This window comes from Aplysia californica, unplaced genomic scaffold (genome assembly GCF_000002075.1).
Source record: "Aplysia californica isolate F4 #8 unplaced genomic scaffold, AplCal3.0 scaffold00193, whole genome shotgun sequence".
Lineage (NCBI taxonomy): Eukaryota > Metazoa > Mollusca > Gastropoda > Aplysiida > Aplysiidae > Aplysia > Aplysia californica.
The window spans coordinates 1,209,536-1,220,599 of NW_004797463.1; the positions used below are offsets into that span (position 1 = coordinate 1,209,536).

Genomic DNA, 11,064 nt, shown 5'->3' on the forward strand with positions numbered 1-11,064 from the left:
CCCTCCCTCCCTCCCTCCCTCTCTCTCTCTCTCTCTCTCTCTCTCTCTCACACACACACACACAAACACATACCACATACACACACCCTCTCCTTCACTTTTAAACATAATATATGCCTGCAGTTATAAACAGAGGAAACAAGGGAAGTTAGTTCGAAAAGATGGAAGTGTGTTTTCCCTTGTGCAAGTGATATTGCATAATTCATCGAAATAAGGGAATGTTTTTTTTAGTTTTAGCAGTTTTTACGACGCTCGCAACTGCATAAGAACATATGAGCGCCAAGGGGTGGATGTCAACAGAAAAGTCCTTACAGCAAATCAGACTTACTCTGCTCACCTCTCTAGCTTCAACAGCACAAAGTCTGCTACGACTACGAATCCACCACAGGTCTCTTACCTACAACAGCGACCCACCTAACCATTACACCACAGAGGGCGGTATACATGCTGATGTATTGTTTAAGTAGAGGTTTTACGACGCTCGCAACTGCGTACGGTCATATGAGCGCCAGAAGATTAAAGGTGTTACAAAGGAGTAACAAACACAAAAAAGAAGGAGGGGAGATAAAGACGATAGATGTTCGATAGGAAAGAACGAGCAAACCACACCAGAGCACCTGCCAACCAACCACGATCGACCTAACCACTACACCACAGACGCTGGTATACAATGACAAGCTGGGAAAAAAGTGCCATAAGATAAGTATGGGCAGGAAGGTAACAGGACAAAACTTACAGGCAGTTCCTCTTTGCTGCTCCAAACTCCAGCCACTTGTCTGGACTGCATAACTTGCCGAATAGACAGCAGGGGAGGTAAGGCCTTGCAGCCAGCGTTAACACTGAAAAGGCAGAGATAATTCATTTTTTTTAAACATGTATTTAACCATTTCAGCACCATTAATTCATAGTTTCGAGGGGTCTTTTGTTTATGTTTGGTAAGTGTTTTACGGCACTTGCAACAGCATATGGTCATATGAGCACGCGGAACAAAGTTAGGTAAGAATCAATTTTGAATTTTGCCAAGGCGGTGGCCAAAGCCTACTCTTCAGAGTATTCAATAAAGTCTGTCCAAAGCAATTAACACAATATATAAGGACTTTAACTATAGCCTACATAGTCCATAATTTTAGTACATGCCTCATAAAATAGTTGTTAGTTTTAGTAGAGGTTCACCCAGAAAACGTAATCAAACCAGTATCTTTTTTCTCTAACTCAAATATTTATTTAAATAAACATTTTGCAGCGACTTGCTTAAAACTTTTTTCCACAGCATATATGATTTACTTATCTGCATTTGTGCTAATATCAAGAAGAAATATAAACAAAATCTTATCTGTAATACATTGATCATCATTCTAGATCCTCCAAATATTTTGAGTACCACATATATACATTGATAAACCTGCTAAACTGGGTTTTTTAAGGTTTTAGTAGAGGTTTTACGGCGCTCGCAACAGCATAAGGTCATATAAGCGCCAGAAAATTAGAGGTGTTACAAGAGAGTAACAAACATAAAAAAGAAGAAGGGGAGATAATGACGATATATGTTTGATAGGAAAGAAGAAGCAAACCACACCAGAGCACCCACCAACCACCCACTGCTAAACTGTGACAGATAATTATGTCTATAATACTTGTAGTATATATGTATGGATTGTTCAATTTAATTTGTTTTTTGTTTTTTGAGGGTGTTTTTGTTGTTTTTTTTACGAAAATATTTTTTACCTGACACTGAGAGGACTTTCGACTGACAGACCAAGCAAGGAGCAAGCATCACGCGTAAATATATCACAGATTTCTTCCCAGCTGGAGTCCTCAAACAGGAAGCTGTACGTTGAGTTCTGAATTCCTTTGTGCAGGTACAGGAGGGATCCCATCAAAAGCTGCATATCTGAGAATGAATAAACGGCATGATCAACAAACAATAAATGGCATCATCAACAAACAATTAATGACATCATCAACAAACAATAAATGGCATCATCAACAAACAATAAATGGCATCATCAACAAACAATTAATGACATGATCAACAAACAATTAATGACATCATCAACAAACAATAAACGGCATCATCAACAAAGAGGGACACTTTAGAAAGCATTCAAGTCACCTGTTACCATAGCCATTTAAGTTCCTTCGTCTGTATCTCACTCCCTGCAACAACAGCCCCCATCTTTCACAGCCCCAGCTTTGATGTTTTATTTCACAAATTTGTAGACGAACTGTCTGTGCAAACTTATAGAAAAAATTATTCACAGGCGACTCATGTGGTTTCTGGAGACGACGGGTTCGCCGAGCGGTCTCCACTGCGGATTCAGGAAAACACGATCCACTCTGGATCACCTGGTCCGCCTGGAGACCTTTGTACGCGAGACGTTTGCCGAAGGAGGCCAAATGATCGCCATCTTTTTCGACCTAGAAAAAGCCTTCAACAGCACCCGCCAACCACCCACACCCCCGAGTCAGAAGAAAAAACGCTCACCCTTCATGTGCATTTCAGCGAATGGCGCCAACCTGCGTGCGTACTCGAGTACCTCCGACTGTTTGCTGGCACCGAGCCTGATGAGCTCTATGTACCTCAGACGGTGCAGCTTGAACTCCAGCGGAGAATTTCTTTTGTTGAGCTCGTCTCGGTTCAGCTCCGCCCATCTGTTTTCAAACAAAAGAAAACAAATGTGTCATACATAAATAAATACATTTCCTAGTTAGTTTTAGTAAGAGTTTTACGGCACTTGCAACACAATATAAGGTCATATAAGTGCCGAAGATTAAAAGTGTTACAAGAGAGTAACAAACGCAAAAAAGAAGGATAGACGTTTGATAGGAAAGAAGAAGCAAACCACACCAGAGCACCCGTCAACCACCCACATACATTTCCTATACTCAGCGTAACTACCAAAATGAAAAATGAAAGAGCAGGGCGCTGATAGTCGTAATGCAGTGAACGACAGAAATTAAGACAGCACGTACTTTCATTTCTTCCTATCAACAAAGTCGGCGTTTTCTAAAGTCCCTCTCTCAATCAACAACAAAAAAATCAGACAGGCAAACATCTATTTCAAATGGATCCAGCTGAAAGGGTAAAGCGGGGCAGCAACTGGATCAACAACAGCAGTAAAAATATGACAGTGGAGTAACCATAACAACTAAAGCATAAAATCAAAAGTGCAGATCCTCCCCCCCCCCTCCCACTCTCTCTCTCTCTCTCTCTCTCTCTCTCTCTCTCTCTCTCTCTCTCTTACATGGTATTTTGAGCGTGCGCGCGCTCGAGCGCTTCAGGAGATCCCGCCTTTGAACCCCAAAGGCTTTCCCCTCCCCTCCCCACCCTCATACACAATTTTAGAAAAAATGCATTCATATAATGGTTGCTTTTAAGCACAAGGAGGCTATCCCAAAAAATGCTGTTTTGAGAAAATCGAAGGTTAAGTTTTTGCCCCTTGTTCAGTTTCTTTAATAGACCAGGAAAGTTTTCTCTATAACCAAACAAATATACACACCAATGAAACCAAACTTCTCCTATAGGTAGGGCAAAGCCCACTTTTGGTGTAGGTCAAGATTTCTGGAAACCACCGAAATCTGGGTTAGCTCGCTTGTCCTTAAAAGTGACCAATTAATTAAATTACTTAAGCCCACAGAAATACTCACGCTAATGCAGGACCAAGATCACGTTGCCTAAGTGCTGCTAGAATTCTGTGGAGTTCCAAAAATGGTTCTTTCCTTCCGTGGGGGAGTTCTAAATGTGCATCCTTGGACAGAATAAAAAAACAAGCATGAAATAGTGAAATAATAGAAGGTTTTACGGCGCTCGCAACTGCATACGGTCATATGAGCGCCAAGGGGTGGGTGTCAAGAGAGAAGTCTTTACAGGGTATCAGACTTAGACTGCTCACCTCTCTAGCTTCAACAGCAAAAGGTCTGCTTCGACTATCAAGGCACCCCAAAATAGCAGGCCACAAGGGAGGACAAACATACAAAAGAAGTAGAGGGAAATGACAATAGTAAGGATCAGGAAAGAAAAAGCAGCAGTTCCCTGTTGTAGATCAGGCACACTTATGAACGTGACATGAGTCAGCCCATTTACAGTTCTACTAAGCTTGAACGAGAAATGTCCCCCCTTTGGGAATGGCCTAAAGACATTTCAGTCAGTGGCACTGCCCAGGGGGGTTAAAAACAAGCATCACAATAAGGTTTTTAGTTTAGTTTTAGTAGAGGTTCTATGGCGCTCACAACTGCATATGGTCATATGAGCGCCAGAGGATTAGAGGTGTTACAAGAGAGTAACAAACATAAAAAAGAAGAAGGGGAAATAAAGACAATTGATGTCTTATAGGAAAGAAGACGCAAACAACACCAGAGCACCCGCCAACCACCTACTCGCAAAAAGGTGACCCTACGAAATTTCTTAAAGTCCACATTTAATAACAAAAACAAAGAGTATTTATCTCAGGTAACACCATCATGTATTCCTGTTCAAATACCCAATTTTCTCAAGAATCTTCCATGCAATTTCACCATTAGTCCAACCTGAAGATTAACATTAGGCCTGAGAGGGGAGCTCAGTAAAAAAGAAAAGTGCCAAATTTGGTCATTCCTTAGTGGAATATCTGCTAAACACTTGATAACATCCACTTTCAGTTATCTGAAGTTTAAAAAAGTAGAGCTTAACAAATCAAAATAAAGTCAAACTGTTTTTTAAAAAATTATGTTTAAACCACAAGCCCACTCCATCCACTATCCCCCTAATCTCCCCCCCCCCCCCACCCCCCTCTCGTCCCTCTTCGGATTTCTGCAAAAGAATAGGAAAACTTAGGATTAAGTCAGGAGAGAGAAGCAAACATACCTCATTCAAGCATTCTGCTATATCAAGCATGCCTTGGCGAAAGAAATGCTCACAGATGACTTCATTTAACAGTCTCTGCTTCCTCTCTCCTTCGAAGGCACCATCAGTAATCACAGCAGAAAAGTCGGATGTAAAGTTCTGCAAATATAGGGGGAGAAATAAGCCTTCACCTCTGCAGACAAGACAATACATTCATGCCAGGAAAAAAAATCAAAGCTGAAAGATTTCCACAGAAACAAACTTTTCTCATATTACAGGACTTTCAAGCATGAGGTCCCTGAAGTAAATTTAAATAAAAATTATCTGAAAATTACAAAAAAGCAAGTCAGATTCAAATACAATATTACAAAATTCCAGTTGTGTGATTTGTCAATACAGTCTAGTCAGCTACAAAACAAAATTTCCTACATTTCAATTTCAAGTCCCAAAATATTTCCCTTCAAAGAACACACATACAAATAGCAGCATACCACAGCTACACCTGAAACATCTTCTGGAACAAAAAAGGGCTCACTTTGCATTGAACTCTTAATCAAACTCTTACAGTACCCGTGCTGAAATTATGGTTTTCTACTTGTCTCCACTTTACTTTTTAAACTCTTTTTTTGCAGTCTTGAAAGTTGACAAAACCAAATTGCAGACACATTATAACTTAAAACATAAAATAGTACATATAAACATTCAATTTCTAATTATCACTTGGCTGAACGTAGCCTTAATTTTTCATTAATACACAGTTTATACAATAAGTCATTAAAGATATGAAAAGATCTTACCCTGTCAATAGACTTTCCTAGTTTTGAAACCGACCCATGAAGATCTTTGTGGTTTGAGCTCACAGAATTTGCTGCTGCCTTTCCTCTTGAAACAAATTCTGAAATTGCTTTCCTTGTGGCTTGAGAAAGCATTTCTTCTGGTGGTTCTAGAATGAAAATTTACAAAAATATATTTTTTAAAAAGGAACAAATCAGGAAAAATGGATGCAAAAAAAAACACCCCACGAAATTAGTCAATTTTGTACCAATGTAAAAAAATAGAGAGGCTCCAGATAGCTTTTAAAATTAAAAGCCTTTATAACTTTGAGCTCTTCCCAGATCAACACTAAAATACAAAATCCAACAAGTGACAGAGGCTCTGGTGGTCTGCAGTATAGAGCGGGACAAAGAATCGATTCCAGAGCCGATTCCCAAGATTAATGCTACGGAAGAAAAGCTCCGACTTCTTTTCACAAAAACCAACCGTTACCAGGTATTTTAATCATTTAAATCCTCTTCTTTTTTCGAATTTATTTTTGGAAAAAAAAGTTGATGCTTCGTAGAGTTCCGAAATCAAGGTTATCCTAAATCCTGAAGATGTTCGGAGTTAATTAAGTAACCACTGGAACAAATCACATCATTAGAAAGTAAGTAATTGGATTCGGAGTCGATTCCCACGATTCCTAGCTCTCAATAATCGGAAACCTCGCCGCCCAGCACTAGTCTGCAGTAGAGTACTCGCCTCTCATTCACATGGGCCTGGGATCAAAATTTGACAGCGACAAAAAAATTTTCTCTTTAATTTTCTCTATTCAAGTCTTTTCCTGTGTAGTCCTCTTCTGTCATCAGCAGTCATCTCCACTTCATAATCAATCCACCCTCCAGCCTCCTCTATGTTCCTCGCCCCCTCACTCCTGACATTCACTACTACTACATGTAAATGAGCTGACTCTTTCTTACTGCTGTCTTTCAGCCATATCCCTGATCTTGGGGTAGGTAAGACCGAAAGCCGAACCTTCTCAGAAAAGAGCAAAAAATCTTGGAATTGGAAGGTCCCATGAGTGCAAGTGAAGTACGTTAAAGATAAAAACATTTTTTGGTGGTCCCAAAATGGATAAGAGTAGGCGTCAGCCACCATCCGGGCAAAATTCAAAATGAATTCTTCTTACCGAAATTAAAAATAATCGTAAGTCAGTATAAAATGTATCAGAGTACCTTCAAATCTAATGTGACCCCCTGAAGGCAAGAGGCCGTACGAGGTTTAGTTTTAATACGGTTTTAAGGCGCTCACAATTGCATAAGGTCATATGAGCACCAAGGAGTGGATGTCAACAGAGAAGTGTAAACAGGGAATTGGGCTTACTCTGTTCACCTCTCTAACCTCAACAGCACAAAGTCTGCTTCAACTATGAAAGGCTTCCCGGAAATAGCAGTTCGTTCACAAGAGTGACAAACATACAAAAGAAGTGGAGGAAAAATGACGATAGTAACGGATGAGGAAAGAAAAAGCAGCAATGCCCTAACCTAAAAAGTACTAAAAAAAAGGCTCCGCTAAAAAAAAAAACAGCAATCACAGTCACGACCACATCACAGTCAGTCATAAGTGGGCCCCAAGTCATTGAGGCATCACAGAGATATAAAATGCTGAAACCAATGAGAAAGAACTTCAGGGCATTCCACATACTGGACATGTCTTAGTCTGAGGAATCTCATTTACTTGCTGTAACTGTAAGTGTAAGTTTAAACCAAGAGCAATAGCAAAGTTTTATGTCATTATCCAGTGCCAGAGCTGAGACAGACATCATCACACCAGCGATGGTAAAATACAAAATAATTACAATGGTTCATTTTCATCATGATCAATTAATTCCTTCCAGTCGATTGTTGGCAGTCGGAGGGTAAGGAGTAAGGACATAGAAAATTGAACAGGAGAGTGAGATGGGGAGCTCGGAAAGGAAGAATAGCGGGCCACTAGGCACCATGGGCGCCATAGCGAAAGTAGTTCCGACCGGTGGTCTGGTAAAGTACAATAAACTAATAAACAATCTTTTCTTACCCCTTTCTAGATTCTATTCTCTGCTACATACACACTGTGGAGATGTTCTTTAAAAAAAGCTACATAATCTACTACATGTCTCCCTCACACTTTCTCTCACTCCTTCACTCACTCACTTCCACTGCCTCTCTCACTCAACAATCACTCTCTACTACTATTATTTAGCCGTACTTATTCTTAATATGATGGCTAAACTGACCATTTACAAAAAATAGGCCTCTACTGAATTGTAAATATACATTTTTAGTGTGCAGTACCTAAAGTATTTGTATTTGAGACAAAACCAGGTTCCTTAATGACAGTGCATGTATTTTAAACCACCTGTTTTCTAATGTAAATAGGGCCTAAGATTAAGTACGGCTAGACTGGCAGTCTAGCCGTACTTAAGTACGGGTAGACAGCCAGGCTAGCCGTACTTAAGGACGGCTAGACTGTCAGTCTAGCCGTACTTAATATTGATGGCTGAATTGTACTTGAAAATTTTAGTTTGCAATGAATGCCTAAAGTATTTGTATTTCAGACAAAACCAAAAGGTGCCTTACTGACTTGCATGTATTTAAACCTGAATAATTACTAGATCTAGATCTAATGAGACCTGTGTACTTAACAGGCTTGAGTCGATTGGGCCAAACCTAGATCTAAGTACGGCTAGACTGGCAGTCTAGCCGTACTTAAGTACGGCTAGCCACTTCGTTGGCTGAATGTCGCACTGCACGAACCACTCCACACAATGTACCAACTACCACTACTTGCAGAGATATGTTTATTCATTTACTTACTAAATCTAGACCTAGATCATCTAGATCTAGATCTAGATATAGAATCTAGACTTAGTAGTCTAAGTCTTGTCTTATATAGATATAGATGATATATATTTAGATCAGAGTCAGAGAGTCATGTCATAGACTATAGAGTAAACAACAAAGTGTATCGAAAATGGGTAGATCAGAGTGAGTACACAACAATATATCGAAGTATTAATGTCTTGCGTAAATAAAAACTTACTTCCAAGAAGCTCATTGTTGAAACCCCTGATTGAGTTTATGAAATCATCCAACGTCAACTGTACATGTCCATTTGCAGAAGCGTATCTATCACCTAACTTATCTAATTCTTTTTCGACGGCGCCACAGGATTCCATCTTTGTTTTGTTACTAATTTCGTACGGCTATTACTCCGTATAGAAAAGCACTCGGCTAGGCCTATTTCCTAAATGGGACGAGAGGTCAATGTTCTCTTGGTCCGCATGTTGCTGTCCTGCATATTTTAATTTGGATAGAATTAACATATAGAAGATATCCCTGCCCAACAGCAAGCTCTAACGGCTTTAAATTGTAATATACTATAATCACCAAGTTGATCCTTGAACACCCAGACAGAAACATTCTTGTGTCAAATCATATAATTTTCATATCTGTGCAGCAGGTGTTTTTTTAAAGGTTCTGTCATTATCGTTCTTCTAATACATATATTATAAAGCTGGGTACTTATTCCCACGTGGGTGAGAAAAGGTAATTGTGTGCAAAATGCCTCTCCTTAGAACAAAACGTCGCGCCCAGGTCGTGGTTCGAACACATGACCGACGACCTTTCGGTTGCAAACTAAAAGGAAAAAAACAATAGAAATTGCCTTTGTTTGTAGTTTTCCAATAATGGGCTGATCTGAAATAAACCCTTTCTTTTCTCTTTGAAGCCAACAGTTTTTCTTCGTCTTGATTTATGTTACACACCCTTTTTTGTTGATGTTGGAATGGTGATGAAGTCCTAGCGGGTCTGCAGTGAAACCGTCATTGCTTTGGTCTCACGTGCGAATAGCTTTAACGTGCCGTGTGCAAAGTTCAGAGAATCTTTTCTCAAGTGTTTTTTTTTAAAGCTTCGCCCTTCACTTCAACAATAACACTGGTCTAAAAGACCCCCACCCACCCACCCAACACAAAACAAAAAACAAACAAACAAAAAACACTGTCACCACCACCATCTATTTTTTATATGCTTCTTCACTTTCATTTTGTCTGTTTTGTTTTAGTACGGATTTTACGGCACTCGCAACTGCATAAGATTAATTACCAGTCGCCAAGTCCTGGAGCGGATGACGGATGTCAACAGAGAAAAGTACAGAACGGGTAATCGGGCTTACTCTTTTACTGTGCTCACCTCTCTAGCCTCAACAACACAAGACTTACTCTTTTACTGTGCTCACCTCTCTAGCCTCAACAACACAAGACTTACTCTTTTACTGTGCTCACCTCACTAGCCTCAACAACACAAAGCTTACTCTTTTACTGTGCTCACCTCACTAGCCTCAACAACACAAAGCTTACTCTTTTACTGTGCTCACCTCACTAGCCTCAACAGCACAAGGCTTACTCTTTTACTGTGCTCATCTCTCTAGCTTCAACAGCACAAAGTCTGCTTCGGCTATCAAGGCACCCCGGAAATAACGGGACATTGATAAATCAGCCCATTTACAATTCTACTTTGCATAAGAACATCTTAATACCCCCCCCCCCTTTTTTTTTAAATGGCCTAAAGACAACTTCAGTCAGTATAATAGCACTGCACTGGTTTGGGGGGTCTTTTGTCTGCATCATATAGACCTTATTCTATAATATTTCTAGCTCAGTAATTAATTTGCCAATGTGGCGCTCATATTAGCGTCCAAACTTTTGTTTTCATATTGAGCCAGTGCAGGTGCAAACAGAGGGTATAACTACAATGATATTTTCAGTTGCAAGCTGACAGATTGCTCTATTTGGGACAGCCACGCTCCACTATTTCAGCGTAAGTAAGCTTGTATATTTCCCCCAAAGACCGTCGAGAGGTCTACACGTGAGTCTCGAAAAGTTCTCTTGTATGCATCTGAACTGTTGGGACCGTGTTTCGTATACATGATATCGCGTGCCTTAATCGATATCCGTAGGCCTACGCCCGGGGTCATTTGTACCCCCGGGGTTAAAATTGCAGTCTTCACATTTTAGAATACTTCTAGTACGAATAAGATCTCTTTGAAACGTTCAGCATTTAAGATAAAAATCACTTTGACAGAGTACCATGCAAAGCGTATGGATCGGAGAGTAAATTACCTCTTACGGATACCATAGTAAAACACAACGTACGGATAGGGTTAAAGTATGATGTTAGGTCTATTTTTATATATTTATGCTAAGGGTGTTTGCTGTGTTTTACGGCGCTCGCAACTGTATAAGGCCATATGAGCGCGCGGAACGCACCTAATATTTTCGGTTGGTAGGAAATTTTTGAATTTTGCCCGGGTGGCGGCCGAAGCCTACTCTTATCGAGTTTAGACCACCAAGGGATCTTTAACATGCGCAACTTGCACACGGGCCCTCCGAGATATTTCGCCCTTGTCCGAGAAGGCTAGGTGTAGATCTTTCCTACCAGAAGATCAGG

General features: G+C 40.1%; 1 protein-coding gene across 1 annotated transcript in view; it reads right to left on the reverse strand.

Annotated features, from left to right (window-relative positions):
- LOC101864523 (E3 ubiquitin-protein ligase RMND5A) overlaps nt 1-8,868 on the reverse strand; it is a gene marked incomplete in the record, with an annotated part of 18,088 nt that extends 9,220 nt beyond the window's left edge. The window contains 7 exon segments of the mRNA XM_013082777.2: nt 737-839; nt 1,726-1,891; nt 2,486-2,652; nt 3,649-3,749; nt 4,844-4,981; nt 5,620-5,765; nt 8,660-8,868. Of these exon segments, the coding sequence (XP_012938231.1) occupies nt 737-839; nt 1,726-1,891; nt 2,486-2,652; nt 3,649-3,749; nt 4,844-4,981; nt 5,620-5,765; nt 8,660-8,795 (957 nt within the window).
- Between the last annotated feature and the right edge of the window lie 2,196 nt (nt 8,869-11,064).